The sequence below is a fragment of the Marmota flaviventris genome, chromosome 15 (genome assembly GCF_047511675.1).
Source record: "Marmota flaviventris isolate mMarFla1 chromosome 15, mMarFla1.hap1, whole genome shotgun sequence".
NCBI lineage: Eukaryota > Metazoa > Chordata > Mammalia > Rodentia > Sciuridae > Marmota > Marmota flaviventris.
In genome coordinates this window covers 22,443,387-22,470,805 of record NC_092512.1, presented here as the reverse complement: position 1 = coordinate 22,470,805, position 27,419 = coordinate 22,443,387, and the positions used below count along the sequence as shown (strand labels likewise).

The 27,419-nt window shown below is 34.9% G+C and overlaps 1 protein-coding gene across 1 annotated transcript; it reads right to left on the bottom strand.

Annotated features, from left to right (window-relative positions):
• Window positions 1-26,826, bottom strand: Rad21 (RAD21 cohesin complex component). Its single transcript, XM_027949441.2, has 14 exons — window positions 26,620-26,826; window positions 19,212-19,386; window positions 14,465-14,594; window positions 13,102-13,201; window positions 11,281-11,387; window positions 10,408-10,614; window positions 9,819-9,944; window positions 9,353-9,475; window positions 7,574-7,797; window positions 5,914-6,073; window positions 5,381-5,529; window positions 4,085-4,234; window positions 2,387-2,470; window positions 1-1,736 (listed from the first exon to the last, which is right to left on the bottom strand). The coding sequence occupies exons 2-14, from the start codon at window positions 19,353-19,355 to the stop codon at window positions 1,545-1,547; spliced, it is 1,896 nt and encodes a 631-aa protein (XP_027805242.1). The 5' UTR covers window positions 19,356-19,386; window positions 26,620-26,826; the 3' UTR covers window positions 1-1,544.
• Between the last annotated feature and the right edge of the window lie 593 nt (window positions 26,827-27,419).

The window sequence follows — 27,419 nt, the reverse complement described above, 5'->3', positions numbered from 1 at the left end:
TTTACAGCTTATGACACAACTTTTATTAGAAAAGTTATACATAACATAGCATCAACTATTTTCAAGAACAATATTAAACCCGATAAGCAACAAAAACCAGACTAACAAAATGTGTAACAAGAAACTAATGACCTTTCTATAATCAAACATTCAATTATCTACAATGTCTTTTTACAGAGGGGGAAAAATCCATGGTTTACAGGCACATTATATTGAAAATAAAACGGCAATAGCAATTTTATACAATTACCATTCTCAAGAAACTGAATCATTAAAACAGTAATTACGAGTTTACAAATTTAAAACATTTCACATAATTTTAAATTACTGGGTATACACTGAAGTCTGAGTTTTGAAAGTGAGTCTTTTTTTCCCACAAAAGTGCCAACACTTAAACTAGAACTTTCAGTGTAATTTTTCCCTAAAAAGTTAAGACAAGTTTTGATAATCATAATAGTCACATAATTTCTGGTACTATCTGGTCTGTTAATATTAAAGCCTTTATTTGAATGCTTTTCTTCATTTAAATTATAGGAAACCGGATATAGGATTTCAGTTGCAAAGCTATTAAAAGTTCCAACACAGGAGTGTGCAGCATTGGAAAAAGAGATCAGTACTAACATTTATAATAAATATCAGAGAAGCCATTAGTTTTTACAGCATTGTCTGCTTAAAGGTTAAGTCAATCTGGTGTATAATTTCCCATCAGTCTGCCCTTTTGGTAGGGAGGGGAATTTCTATTTTCATGATCTGAACACTCAAATATATCCAACCACATTTTAAAACTCTGATTTATAGCTCCTGGAAGTCACAAATGTTTTTAATAGTCATTCCATTTTAATAAGTCTATTTCTGTTCATTTTGGAGCTGCACTAAAACAACAGAACTCAGGACAGCAAAGTTCTTCATAAAGACTCAGATGGAATGATTTACAAAGTAGACTGCTTTAAACCAAGCCAATCCTCTTGTTGTAGCTGACGGGGATCAGTCACAACACAAATTCACATACATTTGCTCATTATGGAATTATGCTTTCAAGAAGATGATCTCTGATGCAGGTACCACTGCTAAGTACAGTGTTTAACCAGATTGCCAGTTTTACTGATGAGAAGACATTTTCTTTCCTGTCAGAGACATTATACCATAGTTCTTAATTAAACTGTCAGGCATTTTCCTAGACAGGTTTTCCTTTTCAACAGTGATGGAGAACTAAGATAAAAATATGACTTGTCGACAGTTATTCAACATTATTACATGCACCAATATTGCACACATCTGTCCTGAACTGTTAAAATAATCTTCTGGGTCCTTGGGGGTGCTCTTTTCTCCATCAGAACACAAATACAACCCATATAAGCAGTTTCCCTTAAAGATGAAATGGACATATTTAAAATACTGGGGAAAAAAATGAAGAAAAAAAAGGTAGAGATTTTGGATAGACAAGAACCTAAAATTTTTCTTAAAGGGTTTTTTTGTGTGCCCTACACATGGGGGCAATTTGTATGTACTAGTGAATGAACACTAGCTATAATGCTTCTAGCTCTTCAAATAATATGGAACCTTGGTCCAGGTGTTGCAATGATGTCACTGTATGGTTCTTCCTGTGTCAGCTCAATAGCTTGCTGCTTTTTGAGAACCAAGAAGCTGTAGAACTTTGCTGCAGCCTGTTTTCTGTTTGTGTTTCGACATAATTCAAGCAAACTGATGGATTCAGCTCCAGTTTTGGCAAGAGCTCGCTGAAATAAAACAACAAAAGTGAATTGAAGTAACACACACTATATAGTAGTCATTTAAAAAGGATGCCAGTTTTGGTACTGGAAAAAGTGTTGTTCTTTTGGGGGCTAGGGTTGGAAAGGTATGTGAGTGATTCTCATGTTAAGCTGGAAAGTAAAGGGCGAAAACATATAGTACTGTTAAACTCAAAAGCCCAAGGAACAAAGTTGGCCCAGTATATATTATTAAAATAATGTTTTTATTTCGACATCTAACATGGTAATAACAGTAAAATCTAGTACTTAAAAAGTGAGAAAATAGTTTTAAATGTCGGCCTTTAAAAAAAAAATCTATTCTAGGAAATTATAAGCAACACACATGGTATTTCATAGATGCTCAAAACGTCTTATCTGTACCTGGTACATTTAAGTCCCAATGGCAATTGACATTGTGACATCTGATGCCACAAAATGGGAAAATATTCTTCTGAATACTTTCCAGGCTTACTCTTGGCCCAACAATTTGTTTTTAACGAAAATATTTTAAATAATGAGGTTCTCAAAAAAGGTTCACAAAGCTAAGTTTTCTGGTTATAACATGAAACTTTATTTTTGAAGGAACAATGCTAAAAGTATTTGATACAGAATTTTCTTCTAAAATGACATTGGCATACCTGAAGACCATGAAGCATCTGCTGAGTCCTTTTGTTCCATCTCCTTTCTTCTTGATCCTGATCACCCCCTGAAGCATCTTCATCCTGAATGAAAATAACCACCCAAAAAGCTAACAACACTGCTCTGCTGAAAAAGGAATTATTTCCATAGCTCCTGGATGATCTTAAGTTAACTTGGGCCATGTAATCTAACAGAAAACTCTACTAGATGCTAAAAAAAAAAAAAAAAAAAAAATCACTTGGCACTAGTATCAACTTTGAAGTTTGTCTACTTAAGTTACAAAAGAAAGCCTTCTGTATGTGCAGGCAAACATTTAGCTGAATATAAGGTTTTATATTGCTCATGAGGATGTGGTGTACCACAGTGTGGTCCATAGACTGCTGCAGGTCATCGGTTTTTGGTTATTGGTACTCCTGTCAAGGAACTTTGGTAATGATATAAATCAACTATGCCATTAACTAGGACATTTATTTCAAGTAAATGTGTGAAATGTGTGTGTGTATTTGGTAGCATAATTCTAGGTGATTTATATTCTGGCATTTTACCATCATACTATCATGGACCAATACCAAAGGACCTGCAGACTGCTGAGTAATTAGTACTGATCTATATGGTGTATTAAAAAATGATCTATAATCCTTATTATGTTTTACTTTAAGACTGATGTCTAGCCAGGCGTGGTGGTATACAACTGTAATCTTAGCAACTTGGAGGCTGAGGTAGAAGGATTGCAAGTTCAAGCCCAGCCTCAGCAACTCAGCAAGACCCTGTCTCAAAAAAAAAAAAAAAAAAAAATTGCAAAGGGATGGGGATGTAGCTTTAGTGGTTGAACACCCTTGGGTTCAGTCTTCAATTAAAAAAAATTCTGCTGCCTAAACAACTTCTTGAATTCTTTGAATTCTAAAGTTGGTGTGAATGTGGGGAAGCAGTTGTGATATTCTCTGGGTACTTTAGCACATAGGCTGGAGTAGCTATGAAACTAAATTTTGGCTTTAAAATAATGTATTTATATTAAAGATAAGCATAACTGCTATGACTGACATAATGATAAATTATAAATATAAATAAATACCAGTAAAGCCATATTCAATCCATAAACCATTTGTCTTGGAAGAAATTTTTTGAATAGTTTCAATGCTACCTGAAAAACGTCTTAAACTTAACATTTAAGGAAATTAAATTCTAAAGTACCTGTTTTTTAAAACATAAAAGTTCCCTAAAATCTTTATTCAGACTACTTTAGCTGAGTCATTTCCTGCCCTGATCTATTTAAAATAAAATAAAACCACAGCCAAATGGAAGATGTTTGGTTATTTAATTTCTAGGCCACAGACAGAGAAGAGGTTATACCAGAGGCAGATGATAACAGAAGAAAGAATTGACCACTGATCACAAGAAAATGAAAAGCAACTGACAAGCAATTTAGAAGTCAAGCAAGAAGTCAGTGTAGGGACAGTCCATGTCCTTCAAAAGCCCATGAGGGAGCCCATGAATTATAGCACATCAGAACATTTGATATACCTAATGATAAATCTATGCCACTAAGAATTTGTTAGTTGAATTCTGACTCTATTTTTCATCACTTTGATGCCCACTATATGAATTGAAGACAAAATATACAAGAAGGTGAAGACTTTTGCTAAATCTGGAATGAATGGGAATTTATACACCAGATATCTCTTTTATAATTTTCTTACCTCTTCCTCTTCATCATCCTCTTTCTCCTTCTCTTTCTCCTTTTCTTTTTCTGGCAGAAGTTCTAACTCTGGTATTAGCTGACAAATATTTGGAGGTTCTTCTGGGGGCAGCTCTACAGGTGGTATTTCCATCTGTTCTACCTGCTGTGGCTTAAAGCAATAAAAATTAAGGCATTTTAAGATACACATTTTAAGAATAGCATTTTAAAACATGCAAATATAGTTAAGGTTTTCCAGATGGAAAGATTATATCTCCCCACTTTCCTACTATCAAAAATTGATCTGCTTTTTTAAAATTACAAAGTGACAACATTAAATTAGCTTTAAAAAGAAATTAGCCATTACCCTAAAATGCAAGTGTTTGTTTTTTGTACTTTTTAGGAGTCATGGTTAAAAAGTCTATATGAGAAATTTAAAGCTAAGAAAAAATCATAGGCGTTAAAAATAAAATAAAGCAAAACCCATTTTCCAAAAAACCACATATGGACTCCATGGCAAAATAAAAAGTTAATTATCCCAGTACTATCAAAGGTTACTGCATGAAATCCTTAATGGTAGCAGACAGCAATAAGGAGACCTTTTCTGGGTCTGTTTCCTGTATTTCCTTCCTTTTAGGCTTACTATAAAAGCTGAGAAACATTAAAAACAAAGTCTTTAAGAAACCAAAGAACTATCAGAAGGACAGTGATACTAGAGTCACATACCCACTACTGAGCTCATTCTGAGCTCCCATTCTGAGCTCATAAAACTGGCAGTTTCTACTACCAATACCTCTTAATGGAGGCTGAACTAGGAATCCAAGGTTACCAAAAAAGGACCCCTTTACTCAATTTATCCTATAACTTGAGAAGCCTAAATCAGACCCCTCTATACTTTGTTTTCCTGTCCTAACTGAACTTAATGGTAGCTAAGTATGAATGAAGTTGCCAGTTGCTTTAATTTTTTTGGAAAACTATATGCTGATAACTTAATAAGACACCTTAAAACTGCCCAGTATTGGGAGACTGCCAGGAAATGTTTGCTGAAGAATAAACCAGAATCAAAGTTCAGAGTCAAGGATTCCACACTGGCCAAGGTTTTGCTCACTTTGGACCTCTTTGAAGTAAGACTATTCAAAAGGAGTCAGGCAGATTCTGTAGACTCCCAGAACATCTTCTCCCACTTAAGGCAGACTACATTCATATCTTCAGCTCCCATCCCTTTCCATTTTCTGTCTAACCCAAGATAATTCAAAAGGACTCCTTAAATACCACTTGCTATGGACTATAAACATCTTCTAATGATGTGCTTACTTACAGGTATCACAGGCTCTGGATCAACTTGTCCAGCTTTTCGCTTAACCCCCTGAGGTGGTGGTGGGGGCATGGCCGACTCATCCAGGTTTGTTCTGCTGGCCTCCATCACTGACTCTTGGAGGCGGCTGGGCTCCTCCAAAATAGGCTCATCTGCAATTAATCATATGAAAAGACTTAAGCCATACGGTTCTGAATAGCATTTTGAGTAATTTACTTTCAAAATTGGTACACTTAGGCACAGGCATAGTTACTCTCAAATTAAGATAGCAGAGGTAAACTTTTCTCTGCTTAAGACTACTTAGTTTATAACATATATGTAAGGGGGGAAAAGGTCTTAAAAATCCAAATCTCAGTCCTGAGGACAATCCTTTAGCAGACAATCAAGCCAATTCAGACAAGTCATAACCCTTACACCTTTCTGAACCCAAAGCTTCATATCTAATAAGGTAAATGAGATCCAATGCACTTCCTGTTCAAAAAATAAAGGTAAATTCTGGCATTTAAATTTCTGAGAACTATCCCAAAAGAACAGACCAATAACATCTCGCTGTTGATGCTGCTGTTGCTGGTCCTCTCTAGGAACCTCTGGATTTTCAAATTCTTTGAGGAACTCATCCAAATTATCTGCCTCTCCTCCTTTTCTCCTTTTTCTAAGATCTTCTGGTACAAGTGGTGTAAGACAGCGTGTAAAGAGCTATAAAAGAAAGAAAAAGTAAATATAAAATAAATCACACCAATGAAAACAGACTGACATTTCTAATATTCATTAATGCTTTAATAGTTGTAATCAGTATGCCATACCACTTTTTTTTTTACCTAGCATTATATTTACACTCTAGTCTACCTTAAAATGACTCCAACGTCAGTTCTCAAATTGTCAACTAAAGCATTCTTCAGAAAAACTAAAAGTAATTTATCCGCTCCCACCCCTTGAGGTTTTAAATTTAAATATTTGTCTATAGTTTATTTTCACATTCATGAAGTGAAAATTCAATCCAACTTTTACCATAATAGTTTTCCATTATGCTTTTCACTTAACATATAGAATAATCTTAACTATCATTTAACTATTTTTAATGGTTATAATATTCCTGTGTTTGTGTGAGAGAGGATGTTTCTACCTGAAGAATACTATTTCATATTTACTGTATTAATATTTTAGGTGACGAACACCTGTAATCCCAGCGGATTGGGTGGCTGAGGCAGGAGAATTCCAAGTTCAAAGCCAGCCTCAGCAACTTAGCAAGGCCCTAAGTAACTCAGTGAGAACCTGTCTCTAAATAAAATATAAATAAGAGCTGGGGATGTGGGTTCAGTGATTACCCCTGGGGTTCAGTTCCTGGTACCAAAAAAGGTTTTACCATAAATTTCCTACACTGGAGTATTTTATAGACTCAATCCCAGTGACTTGGGAAACTGAGGCAGTAGGATCACAAGTTCAAGGTCAGTCTCAGAAACTTGGTAAGAACAGCAAACTAGCAAGACCATGTCTCAAAAAGGACTATGGATATAGCTCAGTGGTAAAGCACCTCTGGGTTCAAGGCCCAGAATCATTAAAAAACAAAAACTTTATTTTGGAAAGAGCTTGAAATCAGCAGAGGCAGAGAATATTATATTGGTTAGGAAAAAAAAAATTCTCTTAAAGTGAAAACTTTCTACTGTAGCAAAAATTAGAACTATCTCATGGTTTACTCAGAAAATAAAGAATGCAGACTTAGGCACAATACAAATTAAGGCATTATAACTAACAGTTTCTTTTAGGAAGCTGAAAAGAGAACTATTATTAAAAATGTCAGTGGCTTTTTCATATCAGAAACATTCTATATCTATCTTTTAGAAATGCTGGTGTCACTCATCACTATTTCAGATGAGGTCATGGTCAGTATATTGTGATTTATGGATGAAAATCAAGAAAGATGCCATGTTGTTGAAAAATATTTGATCAAAAATGATTCAGAGGTTTAAAACATTTTTTAAAAAAATATTTATCTTTTAGTTTTAGGTGGACACAATATCTTTATTTTATTTTTATGTGGTGCTGAGAATCAAATTCAAACCCAGTGCCTCACGCATGCTAGGCAAGCACGCTACCACTTGAGCCACATCCCCAGCTCTAAAATATTTTCTCCCTAAAAAAAAAAAAAAAAAAAAAAACCCAGCAGAAAATATATATAAATAAAAAATTCCATATTACCTTCAGTAGTCTGTTATTCCATAAAGGCTGAGCAGGTAAAGAGAAAAGTTTTTCCACTCCTCCTGTTTCTTTCCACATCATCAATTTCTTGGTAGGTGGTGCCAGATCCAAAGTAGTAACAATATCAGAATAATCACTAAGTTGGGCTCTAATTGTCTTGCTATCCAACTCTTTGACACTGTCAACAATTAGCTTCCTCTTCCTCTTGGCTTTTGTTTCTTTGACTAGAATAAAATATAGTCATTTTCTTCAGAGGCAAGGATAGAATACACCGCAACTAGACTTGGCATGACTATATCCTTCTTTTCTATGCACAGGGCCCTAGTAGGAAAATTAAGCCTCATGAAGGCAAAAGTTTTAACTAAGATTCTCTAAGCACTATTTAGAACAAAGGATGGCATATACTAGGTGTTCAATAAAATCCTGCTGAATGAAAATAATATGCACTGAGTTTTAGCATAAACAGTAAAATAATGCAAGGGATAATACACTTTAACCCATATAGCTTTATGCTAAAACACTGAATGTATTACACTGGATTCAAAGTTGGGCTCAAGTCTTAGGTTCTGAAATTTCTTAGTTTCTGAACCTGGAAAAATGATTAACTTCAGCTTGCTTAAGTTGTCTTCTTTTTTAAAAAATCTGAAATAAGGCCAACCATTTACAGAAGTTGTAAAATAGCATTGCACAAATGGTTATAAATATTATTTTTATTGGAAAAGTTCTAATTTATATATATGGCAGTTGTATAAGCTGCTTGATAAAGTGAACCAAGTCCAAGCCAAGTGACATGGACCTGAAACTCCATCTTAAATAAATATTTTTTCTGTGTGTTTATTTCTTACAACTATGCAAAACAGGCAAAATTATCTACACTTAAGAAGCTCGTGGGATTAAATTTCTCAAGATTTTACCCTGGCCAGATGTTATACTGCATAACTTTTTATATACAGAACATTTATGAGGTTCAAATAAAAAAAAATGTAAATATAAGTGATAGTCTGTTACCTGTCCTTCAGGTACTGAATTCCCCTTCTTAAAAGTAAAAGTTCAAGATCTTATAATTATCCATGTTTCCCTAATTAGCATTAGAATCCCATGAAAATAAAGACTTTTCACCTTTATAGCTTAGTTCTTAAATAGAACTAAGTGAAATGTCCTAAAAGATCTGGAAATGATTTCAAGTATACTTGCCCTACCATCTCCATAAGTCATCAATAAGTTTCACATCCGAACTATGCATCTTAAATTGCCTCTGTTACTCAGGAGCGGTTCTCCAAGAAAATATTGTTGCCCAATGTTTCTCAATGAGCACTAAATTCAGAAAACTCTGATTTTACAGAGTAGCTGTTATTTTCACTATTTTTTAAAAGAGTACTTTCAGGTTGTTCTAGATCGTAGCCCAAATGTACATAATCTAGAACTTTGGAAGATAAATCGTCAATCTTGTACTTTATTGCAAAATGTCCTGCAATGTTTTCTAATTGTTACACACAATTAGAAAGCTAATATCTTGGGAATTCTATGACACCAAAATATACACAATAGAAGAAAGCTTGATCTATATTTTTATACTTCCAGTAACCTGTATAGGTAATTCTACAAAATTCTACTCAAACTATAATTGGATAGAATAAAGACTGTGATACTGACTATGCCAAAGAAGAAAGAAGCTTAGTTATCTTCAACACAGGGAGCAGATGATCAGCAGGCAGACAAGAGCCAGAAATAAGATCTTACACATTCTACATGACCGTAAATATCTGAAGGTTTGCTCACCAGTTATATCAATGGGTTCCAAAGCAAATGCTTCTTCCTCATTTGGAACAAGTGTTGTCTGATCAGTCATAGTTGGCATTGGTTCAACAGGATCCACTGAATCAGGACTGTCAGGCCCACCCACTACAAAAACAAATATGCTTACAATAGGCTTGGGTATAATAATATATATCCCTACAAACAGAAAAAGAAATGTCTCTTTGAAACTAAAAGAAACCCCACTAGTACTAAAATACTTTTTCATTTATGAGGCAGTTCCTCCAGAGCTGAACTGCAGTGGACAAGAAAGGGGAGGGACACAGGGTTAAACACATGAAAATTAGAACTAGTCATCAACCATAAGTACTATATTCAAAGACATTTATGGTTCACTGAAAACTAAACCTTTTGGTGTGGTCTATGTTAAATTATCTTTTGGATGTCATATAATCACCCCAAGAATCACTGCTGAACATGAAATGCTTACTTGATACATTATCGTCTTCATCCATATCATCGTGTGCAGGCTGCTCTGGCAACATCACCCCTGCCTCAGAGAGGGCGGGGGGATCATCAAAGATACCGCCATCATTATTACTAATAAGTTTGTCATCTGAAATAGGGAATGTAATTTAGCTAAAATTTGAAAAGGAAATGCTACAAGAATAGTCAATCACTGGAAAAAGAAAAATTATGTTAAAGTAGATGAAATTTGGGGTATTAAACCTGAAATACATTTATATGTGTTTCTCAAGGTTCTTTGTAAGCATATAAAATGTTCAGTATACCAAGAATTTGTCATTTATTTTTTAAATTAAGTATCTATTTCAAAATGTTCACTTAACATATATATCAATATAAATAGAGCAGTTTAAAGAAATAGCAAAATTTAGAATTTTTAGATAAACATCTTTTAAAATTGAGTTATTTTTAACATTTTAGGCTCACTGTACAGAACTTTTACTGAATCCATTGATCAAATTAACATATGTACCTAGCTGCTCAAGCAGAATTTTCAACTGCTTCAAAACATCAGTGAATACAGAAATTAGAATAGCCAACTTTCAGTGACCTACCTAATATTCCACCATCATTTCCTTCTCCAAAATTATCATCTTTATATTGGTCTTCATATTCTAAATGGTTAATTTTCTCATTCAGATTGCTGGTGCTCTGTTCAGGTTCTAGGAGTAGGTTAGAAGCACTCGTGCTTACTAACATGTCATCATCCTCAAATGCACTGCCTTCTCTCATTATCTCACGATCATCCATTCCAAAGTCACCTAAACAAATTTTGGTAAAGCATTAAATGAGAAAGGTTGGAAACACCACTGTTAAAAAGACAACAACTGATTTATTAGAATTATGTTACACTTGCTTACTGAAATCTTTGAATATTAAAACATAATTTTTCTTTTTTTAAAAACTAACCCTAGGGGACATGACTAGAACAAAATCAGACTTACATCCAAATTTAGGTTACCCTAAATATGTCAGGTAAACCCAAATATATATTATATGTTAGGGTTCGTTAACATTCAGACTTAAACTTTACAATGCTTTTTCATCAATAAAATGTGGCTTGTTATCAGTTTTGAATACCTAAGTTTTGGACAGTGGTTACAAATACAATTAATTGTTCCAAAATGATTATTTTAAAAGTGAGCATTAGTTCAACACTGGATCTTTTCACACAAATCAAAACATAGCTTCTTTTGTGTATGAGGAGCAGGAGCAGGCAAAGAGTGACTCTATAATAAACTGATGTGTTAATGGAATGAAGCTTAATATGCCAACAGGAAGGCAAATTCTTTTCTTGATGAAAATGAATTAGATGAAACTTCAAGTCTTTGTCAGCATGAATGTAATATTAAGTACATTTTTAAAATTGCTAGCAGTGTCACAACATAATTATAATATTATAACTAATAGCAATTTTTTTCTTTTACCAAAATCATTTTCTTGTAGTATACTGATGTTCCCAACTTCCTCTCTCATGGTTATCTCTTCCACTCTACTCTGGTTCAGGCTGAACTGCTGGGCTACATCAATGTCACTTTAAAAGAAGTTCAAATACATGTTAGATTCAAGTCTCATAATAATGTATTTATAAGGGAAATATATACCCCAATTCTCCCTATAAATACAAACTATCTAGTTTTAGAAGTCTGATATTTAAAACTCAGCATTATTTCAAAATAATTCATGCATGACGAGATCTAAGCTGTATTTAAAGATTTTAAATCACTGATGACCAGCAAGCAAAATATGCTGAAATCACTATCTAAGGCAATCTAAGGCAATTTGCATATACTCTTAGATGAAAAAATTAGAAATGATGGGCTACATAGGATGGGTTTTCATCAGGGCCCCACAACTTATTACTACCTGTGAGAACTCTGAAGTTCTTTGGCTTTTCTGAGACTCAATTTCTCTATCAAAAAATAACCACCTCATGTAGTTTAAAAATATAAAAAGTATGTAATGTTCACCAATCTGAGATACTTCTGGCCAAATCTAGATCATAAACAATTTACACAAATGACTGTTTGCTTAGTAAATAAACAGGATGCAAACATAAAAGGGATGCAAGATTCCTTAGAATCTTAACACTTGTGGGACATATTAACCAAATGCGGTCTGTAGACTTTGTGTAATCTCAAACTGAAAAGAAAAATAAACAAACACACCCAAAGAGGAGAAGGATAAGAAAAAGTCTATGTGTCAACTGAGGACATTAAATTCTGACTGGATAGTTCATTTCGGAATTACTAGTGTTTATGAGGTGTGAAGTCACAGGTATGTTTTAAACATCCCTTATCTTTAAATCCAGAAAAATTGAAATATTAGCAATGAAGTTAGATTATCTTATTTAATTTAAAATAATCTAGTGGGAGTGGGAGGTGAACTTGAAAAATATAGATGAAAAAAATAAAACTGGCAAAATATTGATAAAGAAGCTATACATGAGGTATATAATAGTAATTTATTAGTTGTTCAAAAAATTGCACAAGATTTTTTTTTTTTTTAAATAAAGGTATAAGGAATGGGGGGAGGCCGAATAAGTGTTCAGCATAACAAACACACATACAAAATGAAAACAGATCAAAAAATGTACTCAAATTAGGAGTCACAGATCATTTCAAACACCAGATAAATCTGTTATAAAATAAGTGGTATGGAGGGGTTTCTTGATTAGAAAACCAGTCACATACTCCACATCAAGGTAAAATAACTGCATTTTAAGGACCTGAGAAAAGGGAAACATTATACCACAGGCCTCTGCTATATATAACAGCCACCTCTATGTAACTTTCCCTGTTAAGAGCAATTTTCTTGCTCTTCATAGAAAATTATGTTTATTTAAAAAAAAAATGCGGATCTGAGAATAGTTTGGCCAAGAAGATGATCAGTAGGTGACTTTTATACCTCTGAAAAAACTGATATCATTATATAAAAGTACACCCCTGGACAACTGTTTAGTTTAAACAAGTTTTGGCCTTGTACAAGTACATCAGAATTCTCATGTCTTGGTTGTGTAAAAGTTCGTGTCCGTGAAATTCTTACAGAAGAAGCACTTTCTAGTTTATATATTTCATATGTATACACAATCCTAAATGAAGCATATTCATTTTATCTAGATGTTAACTCAATGCTGAAACATTCCAAGGAAAACTATGCATGTGGAAGCCAATAACATGCTTCTTTTATAAGCCAAGCTAACAATAAAAAAAAGAAAGAAAGAAAGAAAAAGAGGAGGTAGTACATACTCTAAGTCTGGCAGTGGTTGATCAAAGTCATGAAATTCTTCAGGTAAAGTAATGGCATTATAGGCTGCCTCCCGATTTTCTTCAGGCAGGTCAACAACACCTAGCAAAGAAATACTAAGTTTCAAGGCCTAGCTATATCACAGAGTGGATCAAAGAGAAGTGGAAATAATTTCCTGAGGTTATATTCCAAAAAGGTTGATAACATGCAAAGCAATTTGAAGAACAAGTAAGTTTTTATATTATCATGAACATAATACTATTACAAAAAAAGGTTAAAGCACCAATTATACATTAAGCTGATAGGCCTACAGAAATGATTACAAAAGAATACAATAAACGTTTAAAAGGAGTTTTGGTTCTTTTTGGGACAATAAGAATAAATAATTTTAGCTATGCTTAAAAATTTTCATGATAAAAAAATTCAAATAAAATGACAGGTATAAGCAGAGAAAAAAAAAAAAACAAAAGTTACCTACAATAAACACACATTACTTTAAAAGAAAAACAAAACTGCTGGGCACAGTGGCACACACTTGTAATCCCAGTGGCTTGGGAGGCTGAGGCAGGAGGATTGCAAGTTCAAAGCCAGCCTCAGCAATTTAGTGAGACCCTGTCTCAAAATTAAAAACAAGACAAAAAAACAAAACAACAACATGCGGGTGTTGGGGGGTGCTGGGGATGTGTGGTTCAGTGGTTAGACATCCCTGGGTTCAAGCCCAGCACCAAAAACAAACAAACAAACGAAAGACAAAACTAAAAAACATGTTGTTTCAACAAAATGCACACAGTGGCCACATGTGAGAAACTCAAGCATCACAGAATTTGCTTAAATACTTTAAATAAAATCTGAAATCTCAAACATTTATTGTTAATGTAGTAAAATGATATACTAGAATATAACCCCAGTAGAAACTATTGTATAAATCACCTGTTTTTTACATTTGGATTATTTCAAATAGAATAAAAATTTCATCAATGCTCAAAAAGTTACAGAATTATTTATTCACAGAAATACCATGGTAATTATGTATTAAGATTATTTGGGAAAAATTTAAAATCTTAAAATTATCTTTTCTCAGTTATCTTTAAGAAGCAAATCATCACATAATAATTAATTTTCAAAATTTCAACCTCTGATGACAGTTTTATGTATACTGTTGAAAAAAAGGATAAAAGAATTACTCTACAGACAAGACAGATGAAGTAAAATAAGTTTCCTTTGAAGCAGTGCCTCCCCAAACCTTGTGCTATCTTTGAAAGGTTCTTGTATTGCAATAAAAATAAAACATGCTGACCTAGAATGTTTAGCAGTTTTCTGCACAAAACATGGTAAATTCCAAAGTTTAAAAAAAAGCAATAATACCTGGCCGAAAAGCCATCTTTATCTTAATGAATGCTTCATTACAGTCTGCAAGCAGATATTTGGCTTTCCTGTGATAGATTCGAACTACTCCCAGCAAGAGATGTCCTGATGTTCGCAGTGCCATCTTCACCTTCAAATGAAACATTAATATTAATCTAATTTATAGTTAATTCTATAGTTTTAGAGATAACAATGCTTTGAAGTTTGTACTTTGTTATGTACAGGGAATTTTTACTTTCTCTTTATACCTTTTATCATTTAAAGTTGCCTCAAAATCTCCTGATTTTATTTTTTACTGTCTTGACCTATAAATTTCTTTAATGTACCCCAAAGTTAGATTAGACAGATGAATAGTAGTAATTTATAATTTAACATAGACATGAAGATAGTTATGAAACAGGAACCATATCATTCCACAGACTATGTCATTAGCACAGTTTTGGCAATTACGAATAGGTTTTTGTACAAATGCAAGTTTTGGACTGCTTAAATACCAAGAAGCCTGACTGTTGTACAGATTCATATGAAATTATCAAACTGTCTTATTTTATCTTACTGGTCCTGGGGACTGAAACCAGGGGCACTTAATCACTGAACCACATCTCCAGTCCCATTTTTTACATTTTATTTAGAGACAGCATCTTGCTAAGTTGCTTAGAGCCTTGCTAAGTAACTGAGGCTGCCTCAACCACTAGAGCTGCTGGGATTACAAATGTGCCCTAGCCATCAAACTGTCTGTACAACATCTGTACAACATCAAATCCCAAGGAAAATGAATGAGATTTTTTTGTTGCTCCACATCCTGACCACCATTTGGTGTTATCAGGGTTTTGAATTTTGGCTATTCTAATAGTGGTATCTTGTTTTAATGTGCATTTTCTTGATAACACGATATGGCAAATATACTGGTTTTCTGTGCATTTTCTTTGGTAAGCTGTTAAAAGTTTTCAACCCTTTCTGAAATAATTTTTTTCCCTATTGTTGAGTTTTAGGAGTTCTTTGTACATTTTGAATAATAGTCCTTTAACATATATTTTTACAAAGATTTTCTTTCTTTCTTCTTTTTTTTTTTTGTTCAAGGAACTGAACCCAAGGCACTTAACCACTGAGCCATAGCCCCAACCCTTTTTATTTTGAGACAGGGTCTGACTAAGTCCTTAGGGCCTCACTAAATTGCTGTGGCTGTTCTTGATCCTCCTGCCTCAGTCTCCTGGGTCACTGGGATTACAGGTGTGAGCCACCCTGCTGGCTTTTTTTCTCTATCAGGATTTCATTCTCTTGACAGTATCTTTGAAAACAGCAGGTTTTTTTGGTTAGGAATTGGACCCAGCAACTCACATCGATAAGCACAATGCTTTATCTGAGCTTCACACCCAGATTCCAGAAATTTGAATGTTAATGAAGTGTAGAGAATAAATTCTTTCTTTGATGGATTATGCCTTCAGTGCTGTATCTTAAAAGCTATCATCAAATTCAAGATCATTTAGATTTTCTACTATGTTCATTTCTAGGAGTATTATATTTAGTATTTTACATTTAAGTCTATGCCCCACTTTGAGCTTTTTTGGGGGGAAAGGAGTAAGGCCCTATGTCTAGGTTCATTTCTTTTGCATGTTGATGCTCAGTTGTTCCTATTCTTTTTTTTTTTTTTTTTTTTGAGAGAGAGAGAGAGAATTTCAATATTTATTTTTCAGTTTTCAGCAAACACAACATCTTTGTTTGTATGTGGTGCTGAGGATCGAACCCGGGTCGCATGCATGCCAGGCGAGCGCGCTACCGCTTGAGCCACATCCCCAGCCCATGTTTCTATTCTTTGAAAAAACTTTTTTCTCCACCATTTCATTCTTTAATGGTTGCACTGCATAGGACCAGAAATAAATTTCAAAAATTAAAAATAATGTAAACTACTCAAAACAAAAAGAAAAAGGTTAAATAAATCATGTACAAACAAAATAATAATTTATGGGTCCATAATTCCTTATCTAAAGTCCTAGGGGCCAAGTGTGTTTTAGGATTCAGAATATTAAAGGTAATACAGTATATATGCCATATATTACAAAATTCCCAGGAGGGTCTAGAACAGCCCCCATGATCACAAATAGTAGTTCTTTCTACAGTGAACTTATAAATACTTAAGTTACTTCACCTTAGCTGAGGTCAAGTCTGTTTCAAATTCTGCATTTAAGTTCTTTGAATATAAGACTAAGACACTATAAATCACAAGCATTAAATGAGGTAGAACTATGAACAAATCTGTTCCTGAATGCAGTATAATTACAGAACAACATAATTCAGTTTGTTTGTAAGGTTTTCATTTCACTAAAATTTTCAAATTAATACTGTCTTGAAACATAGGAATGTCGAATGTCTTTAACACTAATAAATCCCACAGCTACAACTCTAAAGCCAGATAAAATTCCATATACAGAAGATAAAATATGTATTTTTCACAATTTTTCAGAGTAAGTCCATATACAGACACTTTAATTCTAAGCACAAACTTTCACTTCTCCCACTTAAAAATATGTATTTTTTTCTTTGCAACCTACACCTCAGATACAGCCTTTATCTCTAAGATGTATAAAGAAATAAAAAAAAAAAAAAAATCAAAACAAAAACAAAAAACCCAAATAACCCAATCAATAAATGAGCAAAGGAACTGAAGAGACACTTCACAGAAGAAATATGATCAGTCAACAAATATATAGAAAAAATGTTCAACATGTCTAGCACTCTAACAATTAGAGAAATGGAAAATTAAAACTACAATGAGATTTCACCTCACTTCAGTTAGAATGGCAATTACCAAAAATACAAGTAACTATAAATGTTGGGAAGGATGTGGGGAAAAGGTATACTCATATATTGTTGGTGGGACTGCAAAATGGTGTAACCACTCTGGAGAGTAATAGATTTCTAAGAAAACTTGAATTGGAACTACCATTTGATCCAGTTATCCCACTCCTTCGTCTATACCCAAAGGAGTATCAGCATACAATAGTGACACAGCCATATCAATGTTTGTAGCAGCTCAATGCACAATAGTTAAGTTATGGAACCAACCTAGGTACCCTTCAACAGACGAATGGATAAAGAAAGTGTGGTACATATACTCAGCCATAAAGAATGAAATTATGGTATTTGCTAGTATATGGATGTTACTATCATGTTAAGTGAAATAAGCCAATCCCCCAAATCCAAAGGTCAACTGTTTTCTCGGATATATGGATTCTAACTCACATTGGGTTAGCAGAGGAAGGTTTATGGAATTGAAGGGTGGGTAGTGGGGGAAAAGGAGGGAGGGATGGGAATAGAAATATAAATATGTGACCAGTATAAGTCTACATATCATGTATAACCACAAAAATGGAAAGTTATACTCCATGTGTGTATGACATGACATTTACATATTCATTCAAGTATATATGACAATCTACTGTCATATATAACTATAAAGGACAACAATAAAGATTAGTTTCCCTCACCAGACCGTGAACAACTTGAGAATGGAGCTGTGTCCTCTCATTTCTGAGGAGTTTACAGTTTCTGGCATTCTGTATTCTCATACCAGAAATAAGTAGTTAATGTATGAAAGTTAAAAAAATAAAAATATGTATTTTTCACAACTTTTCAGACTAAGTCTCTGCTACACCCTTGGCTTTTCCCCTAAGATTTGCTCTTCTGGCAATAAAGAACTACTCTTTACTTAATACATTATGCCAACACTGTCTCAACTGTCATTCCTAAAAACGATATTTCAGAATGCTTGTCTATACTGCTATGATACAGAAGGTTTTTACTACATAGGAAAGTTGGTGCATACATTTTGTCCATATGTACATATAAATATGAGGTACAAAACAGGACCTCTAACACACAAATATAAATAGATGTATTATACAAAAATTACTTAGAACTCTTCATGTTTTTTAAGTCCACATATCTGTTCTTCATTGAAATAATTATGATGTGATGGTAAGTGCACCTCTTGTGCTTTAAAAGTTCCTTTCTTGATATAGTACCAATTCCATATTACTTTAAGTTGTACTGTTTGTGAAATAGAAATGTGGGTATTACTGCTTCAGGCACTTTTAGAGGGTGTTAATAAGAGCTCCTCAAGGAACAGATCAATAAACAATACAAAGAAAGTAAAGGACATTCACAAGGCTTCCATCCTAGTGAGAGACAGAAAGTAATTAAGGAAGGGAGCAAATAGTCCATGGAATTGTGTCACTTGAAAAGGGCACAGCAGGTATAAATATCCTATGATGAAGAAAAAGCTTAGTTAGTATCGTTAAGAAACACCAAGTAGGTCTGTGAGGTTGAGGTAAAGTAAGTTGTGTATACAGTATTTACTGGGTAGGTAAGATAAATCTGGCCCTGAAAATCTTTTAAATTAGTGAGTCCTTTATTTTGAAAATTCCTAAATCAGGAACATTTACATACTTATTTATATATCTAGAACCGTAAATATAAAATATTTGGATAATGCCCTCATCTTATGCTTATATACCACTAGAATAAGCAAATGAAATATCAGTGTACTTACAAAACTTTTAAAGACAATATTGAACTGTGATCATACTAATCAGATAAAAAGACAAAAAGATAAAGGAATACTGGAAAATCTATGGAATTTCCTTGTCTCTGATATACATAGATAGATGATTACCTAATAAGTTCTTTTTAAAGTTCTATTTCACATATCAATAAACAAAGTGGATAAAAATATCAACATCAAACATACCTTCGGTGAGATGATACTCTCCACGCTGCTCTCTAAATTACACTCAAACACATGGGCTTTGGTTAGCTTCTTATCCCAATGGGCCGCTAGCCAAATTTTGGCCAGAGGCCCTCTTTTACTGAGAACAAAATGTGCGTAGAACATTGTTCTGGTTGCCTATGAACTGCGAGAAAATCTGAAGAGAAAAAAATTTAATGTAAGTACCATAAAAGAATTGAAATATTTCTTAAAACAAAGAAATAATAATAATAATAAAAAAACCACACCATCCAAGTTTCTTATTTTTAATATGAGATACAAAAGGTTTGAAAGCATAACATGCATTTCACAAAACATCTTATTGTTTTAATTCAGAGGGTAAAAAAGATCCCAAAATATTAAGAGCTAAAATGAAAAGTGACAAATGAGTCAAATTGCTTTTATACTTTGTTATCTTAAAAATGGTCACCAGAAAACTCTTTTCAAAAGTTCTATCAATTTCTAACTTGATTATTAACAGTGGCAATAGTTTGCTTATTGCACCAAAACTACAAACTTTATTTTTCATGGCAAGAAAAAATGTCTAAGAGATATTCAGGCACAGATACTAATGTGGAAATGTCCATTTCTAGGATCCCATTAAAAACTTGAGATTCTCAGCGAATGTTCTGTGTAATAATTACTACTTCGCCACACAGCATTGTGCCTTTTGAATTTCCATAGCCAGCCAAGCAAAACTAAGTAGGTGGGTGCTCTCATTTTATAGGTGGGTATTTTAGAAAAATTGAGGCTCAAAAAAGTATTATTTATATAGTTTTCTTAATTCAGGACTTTGAAAAATACTTGTCCGCTCAAAATTACAAGCGTGTCATTGATAATTTTCTTCAGCAAGCTAATGTATTAATATATAAGAAAAGCAGCCCCCAAACTTGGGCCTGGTGGAGTACTGTGCAAAGTGATATTTCCCTTATTTAATTTCCCTCTTTCATAGATTACAAAAAAAAAAAAAAAAAAAAAATCTATTTTGACCCCCAAAAATCTGTCTTTGTCTAAAATGTCCAATTGTTCATGATTAGCAAGATGCCTTCTAAGATGCCTTCCTTTTTCCATAATGGCAAGCACACCAATAATACATAAAAAGTACTTACCAATTTTAACTTTAATTTTGAAATATAGATTCACAGATAGTTATAAAAATAGTAGAGATGACCCCAATACCTTTTATCCTATGTGCCCCCAGTGGCACTATCTCATGTAACTATAATACAGTATCAAAACCAAGACAATGATATTGGTTCAGAGTGTTATGTGTAGTTCTATGCCATTGTATCACATGTAGATTTGTGCAATCACCACTGTAAATAAGATACAGGATCATTCCATCACCACAAAACTCTTCACACCCATCCCTTGCTCCTCACCATTCCTAAGCCCTACAACTATACTGTTCTCTACATTTCTGTCATTTTGAATATGTTACTTGTTGCATTTACCAATAGTATATTTCCTTTTATTGCTGAGTATCATTCTGTGGGATAAATAATATACAACAACTTTCTTAGCTGTTCACCTCTTGAAGGAGGCTATTGGCTATTTAGTTTTGGGCTATTACTCATAAAGCTACTATAAATATTGTGTGTAGACCCTAAGTTTTCTCTACAATAAATGTCCTAAAGTGTAAGAGCTAGGGACTATGACAAGTATATGTTTAGTTTTAGTGAAATTTTAATGCAACTACCAAAATTATTGTGAGATTTTCTTCTTACAACTAGAGACAATATTATTCTAAAATTTATATCACGAGACAAAGAAACTAGAAAAGATAAAACTATTTCAAAGATGGAGAATAAAATGGAAAAAATTAGTCCACATGATTTTAAGATTTATCGGTACAACAGTCAACATTGTGATGCTGGTAGAAACAAACTCACAGATCAATGGAATAGAATAGCGAACTCAGAAACAGACACAAATAAGCCTGATATTTTACAAAGATACAAAAGCAACTCAAAGGAATAAAGGATAGATTCAACAAATGGTGTTGAAATGATTGAATGTCATCTATAGTAAAACAAACATAAACACCCAAACCTCAAATATCATCAAAATTAATTTGAATTAGATCACAGACTTAAAATTAGGAAACATTTAGGGGGAAACAAAACAAAACCACCTCCGGTACCTAAAGCCTGGCAAGAATATTTTAGATAAAAAAGCATATCAAAATCCATGATGGAAAAGTATTCAATAAACTGTTTTTCATCAAGTTATAAACTTTTGCTCTACAAAAGACTCCATATAAGGGTATGCAAAAACAAACTACAGACTGTATTTGACTAGAACTTGGATCTGGAATATGTAGAGTTCTCAAAGCTCAAGAACAAAAAGAAAAACCAATCAAAAAGAACAAAAGAAATGAAAAAATTCACAGAAAAGGATATAAGAACATTTAAATATTACTAGCCATTAGACAAATGCAAATTAGAGCCCAGTGAGTTAGCATCATACACTTATTACAGAAGCTAAAATAAAAAACAGAAGTTAACATTGAATGTTGGGAGAGTGCAAAGAAGCAGCATGATCTCTCTTATGCTGCCTTAAAAAAAAAAAGATTCAGAGAAGATCTTGTAAATTTTAAAATGAAAAGTAACTTATTATATTTTTCAATTAAAAATGTGCCCATTCTTTCCTTATAAAGAAAATCTTACAGTGAAACACATCACAGGAAGAGATTTCACATATGTCAAAAATACCTGAGAGGATTGGGCATGGTGGTCAAAGAGTAACATAGTCAGTTTTACCTCATCTCCCATTTTCTATCTTTAATAACAAAGGGTCCTGAAATTCTCATTCTCTGAGCCTAATGCTCCCAGAGGATCATTAATCACTGTAGGCAAATTTTCTCTAAAGGAAATAAACAGGCTTTATCAATTCCTAATAGTGTAATCTTTTTCTCTCAAATTTGAAGTTAAGAACTAAGGAATACTATATCAGGAAGAATTCAGAGCAAATGCTCTAAAACGTTTCTCAGAGTAAAACGAAAGCCTCCCATACAAGTATTATAAATAAAACCTAGAGAAATTTATAGTATCCAATATGTCAGCAATGTTTTTAGAAACGTAGTCACTGTCATGAAGCCCCAAGTTCCACTATGGAAGCAAAACACTGTGTAACAACAAGAACAAAAAACTTCTAAAATGCTGTCTTAACATGTGACAATTACTAAATACATATTTAATGAATAAGTAAATGAGGTACACCAAGTGATCTCATAGTTGACATATATAAAAGTCATGGAGCTTTTAGAAATTAGAACTACTGGCACTTTTCAACAGGTGTCAGTAGTTTACAGCCAACATTTCAGCTGCTGGTCAGAGCACCATCTCTAAACTATCCCAGCTATGCAGAGGCAGTGATTCCTAAATAGATGCCTTCTTGGCATGGGACAGGGGAGGAGCCATACTAAAATTAATCTGGAAAACAATTAGCAAGAGGAAATCACCCTATTAACTAAAGGAAGCAAAAGGAACAGTGGTAGAGCTGCTACCAACTTATATCTGAAATGAATAGAAAATTTAATTACTGCTACTTTTTAAAATCAATTTTATCTTGGTAATACCAAACTTAAAAAAAGAAAAGTTGGTTAATCTGTATAGGTTTTGAAGATTTTAAAATTTGGTAATCCTTTACAAAAGACCTTAGCAGAAAAGACAGCATTTGACAGCAGAGCAGAGAAAGGAAAAAAAAAAAGAAAAAAGGTAATTTTCTTAAGATTATTTCAAAAAGCAAAGTCAAACTGAAGCTCATGTTTCTTCTATTATGTCAGTGATCACCAACACTTCACTCATCTATTAGGATAGTGGCAGTGTAAACAGTACCACGCCTTTTAAGGACAATTTGACAACACCTCCAGTAATCGATGTAAAAGATGTATCTAGAAACTATCAACCACACACACAAAAACACATTAAAAAAAAATTACTATGCCAAGTATTTTATGTAACCAACTTCTAATAACTAATACGCATAACAAATACTAGCCCATTTTACATATGAGAAAATAGAGCAAAGGGAAGAGAATAAATGTCACTAGTATTTCATGTAAGTGGAATCTGAACTTCAGTGCCCACACATCTAACTACAACACTACTGCCTTGCAGCATAACTTTCAATAACATAATAATAGAAGTAACCTACCTAGCCATCAATAAGTATCTTGAAAATTAATACAACTATATAGCAGAATACAGTGCAACTTTAAGCAATAATATATAATTTGTATTAACAAGGAAAATCTCCAGAATAAGCTCAGGATACTTGGTGGAGGGGGCAAGAGAACCCTGTGATGTGTGTGTTTATGTGTGTGCGCATGTGTGTTTATAACCATTTATATTTTCAGATCCACATCCTCAGATTCAACCAACTGCAGATCAAAAATATTTTTTAACAAAATGTGTCTGTCCAGTAGACTGGGAGGGGAAAAGGGGTCACTGGGAACTGAAACGGAGCAAATTAAATTTCACGCAGTATAATCATATACAAATGGAACCAACTATTATGCATAACATACATAAGTATAACATACTAATAAATGCATAAAATGACTGTATTGAACATATACAAACTTTTTCCCCCTTGTCATTATTCCCTTAACAACACAGGATGACTCTTTACATATCATTTACATTGTACTATGTATCACAAGTAATCCAGAAATGACACTGTATGTGGAGGTTGTGAGTAGATTACATGCAAATAGCATACTGTTATATAAAGGACTTGAACATCCACAGATTTTAGTATCCTGGAGGTGGGGCCTGGAACCAATCTTTTGGATATCAAAAAATGATGGGCTCTCCCAATTTTTATTTAAACACACGTATATAGATATTGTGGGGTTGATTCTAGACTACTGCAATAGAGTCAACAAGTTTTTTGGTTTCAAGGTACACAGGAATGTTATGTTTATAAAACACTGTAGTCTACTAAGTGTGCACTAGCATAAAGTCTAAGAATCTTAAACAATTAGGTGTCTTAATTTAAAAAATGTTTTGTTAAAAAATGCTAATGATAATCTGAGCTCTGGAAAATAGTGCCTATTGACCTGCTCAACACAGGGTTGTCACAAATCTTCAACAGGATTAAAAAAAAAAAAAAAAAAAAAAGCAGTACTATGAAGCGCAATAAAATGATGTATGGCTATCTTTTTGACCTGTGGTTGACAGAATCCATTTATGTGGAATCCAAGGATGCAGAGGCCAACTATATACATTTCCAAGCACCTGAGTAAGCAAAAAGTATCTGTGGGATATACATGAAACTGGTGACAACAGTTACCTCTGGAAAGAAGATTTGAAGGGAAAGTCCTATGCTTTTGTATATGTGTTTGTCCATACATACACATGTATATACATTAACTTATTTATACATAAACATTGCCTATTTAAAGTAGAAACTACCACACTGGGAGTTCAGACATAATCCAGCTTTGCCATTAACCAGTAAGTTAAGTTAACCTCTATGTAGCTCTGTTTCATTACTATAAGAATGCAACTATCTCCTTGGGAAGTGGAGGGTGGAGGGAGGCATTTCCATCCAACCTTGCACACTAGAGCTCTGTCCCTTTTGATTCTAACATTGACCTAGGGTTTTACAGTAAGAATAGTCCTAAATTCAAATTCAACTCCCTCCTTACTTAGTTGTTTTGCAACAGCGAAAAAGTTATTTAACATCTAAGTTTTAGTTTTCTCAACTATACGGTGAGGATAATATTCACCAAAACGATTAATAAAAATTAAACACATCAGCATACCTAACACAATGCACCACAGTAGATGCAAAGAGTGACTTTTAAAAACCATCTTGTAGCAAAAGATTAACCAGTCAGCATGATTATGCCTAACTATGACAATTAAAATATTATAATTTTTACTCCTCAAAAACTGGAAAATTTCCCAATTTACTAAATTATAAGATTTATCAGAATCTGTTCTGCTAAATAGGAATTCATGAGAAAAGATATTCTCAACCGAATGAGTAATCATACACCACTCTAAAGGGGAAAGTTTAATTCTAGAGAATGCTAATGTACTGCCTTTATAAACACAGAAAGGTAAAGGTTATGCTCTACTAAAATTCCGACTTGTATATATAACGCACTATTAGTTATGCATTGCTGTCACCTCAACTATGCAAGCTCTTACTAATTTAATCATTGGATATGGCATATGTTCTCATCAATGCTTTCTCCAAAATAATTATATGTTTCCAATATTAGTGGTATTTTTAATGAATCCAACTTATGAAAGCTCAGTCGGTTTCCAAAATTCTTTAGATTCACACAGTTGGCAATTATTCTCATATTAAGAAACTGGGATGCTTTTGAAAACAAATTCTACCCAATCTAATGAGAGCAAACATTAACTTTCGCTCGTAGAGAGATGATGAGCAAACCTTTACCAGAAACCCTTCAAACACCGACGTGCTTTAGAACGCTTAAGACAGCCTAACAAATCAGAGTGACCAAACAAACCCTCCAGGGTTTCCTTCTTACAAATTTGAAGAAGGCCGCCTAAGTCTGGCAGTACAACCTGAGAGTGTCACTCCAGAACATCACAGATCATTCGCAAAGCCTCTCAGCGAGACGAAGAAGGCATCAAAGTGTCTCCCAATCACCCGATATAATTAAACATTTTAAGAAAGCGTTCAGAAAAGTTAAGGGGGAAACCAATTACGCTCACGTCCCAACAATCGGAAGCAACTTCCCTTCGTCGCGCTTTCTACAGGTCGGTCCAGTTTTTAACATCCCCGACGCGGGGGGAAAACCTAAAGGGGGAGGCAGTGGCTGGCGAGGGCCCCACCGCCCTGAAGTCCACCGTGCAGCAACGGCAGGGCCCGCACGTCCCCGATCCACATCGCAGCTCGGCGGACCGCGCTGCCCCTCCGAGCTGGCAGCCTGGACCCGGGCCTGCCACGCCTGCTCACGCCCCAAACCCGCGTCTTCCCAGACAGCCATTTTCACCGAGGAGTAGGCGGCCCGGTCCGAGAGCGCGCTGGTTCAAACCTCCTGCCATCCCTCCGCGGCCCAGGCTTCCTCTGCTACTCAGCTAGAAGAGAGGGGCCGGCCCCACCAGGGACGCGCGGAATAACGGCTTTTGTAGTTTCAGAATGGAACCAAACCATTTGTTACCGAACAGGCGATGATGCGGGCGGGGGCTGTGCGGGGTCCCGGCCAAGAGCAAGCCCGGAGCTGAGATGCCTAGGCGGGCGGGGGGTCGGGGGCACGGCGGGGCCAGCACGCAGGGGCACCGCAGGCGCTGCCTGGTGCCTAACTCTCCCGCCCACCCGAGTCCCGCTCCCCGAAGGCAGCACGGAGGGGAAGGGGTGGGGGGGAGGGAGCCGAAGGACAAGAGTCGGCCAAGCCTCTTACCTTTCCTCTCCGCTGGGAGCTGGGCGGTCTGGGTGGCCTGGGGAGGGGAAAAGGGTTGGGGGAGGGGGCGGGGAAAGGGGGGAGCCCTAGCGAGGTGTAGCTTCGGAGCAGCTCCCGCCCGCAGCCACAGCCGCCGCCTCCTTTCCGATTCACTCAAACAAACAAGATGGCTGCCGTTACACCGCGGCTCTTCCTGCCGCCCAAATCCTCGGTTCAAATCGGCAGGATGTTTACGGTCAAAATGGTCCCAGTGCGCCTGCGCAACCAGCCTGCGACTCTGAAAGAGCGACGCAGGCGCAGCAACCATTTCCTTTTCTTTGGAACCCGCCCCCTGGCTGTGGAGCCCGGAACTGAGCAGGCGCAAAGGTGATTCTCTAGCGACGGGGTCGCCATTGACTTGGCAAACTGCGCACGCGCAGGGCTGCCCAGTAAGTTGAATGTTTGAAATCAGGTTGATTCTTGCGCTTGTTTTAAAGAAAGGGTGTGCAGTTTTGTGTGCGCCCTACCCCAGAATATATTTTAATGGTCTTATAGCAGCGAGGGTAACATGAAAACTTTGAACTAGCTCTGTAAAATATAAGGGCTCATTCATTCATTCAGCCTACATTTATAGGTTTGTCAAAGAGTGCTAGCTTGGCTCTGGGATATGAATATAACGAAAACCTCCGAGCTAGTATGTATCTGCCCAAGTGAAGCCCGTGGTATAGCTAGTGAGGACGCTTATTAAACTTTTTACAAATACTTTTTTGTATCATGAAGAACAAATACAGACGGAGGAATAATTTATTTTTGTTCCAGTT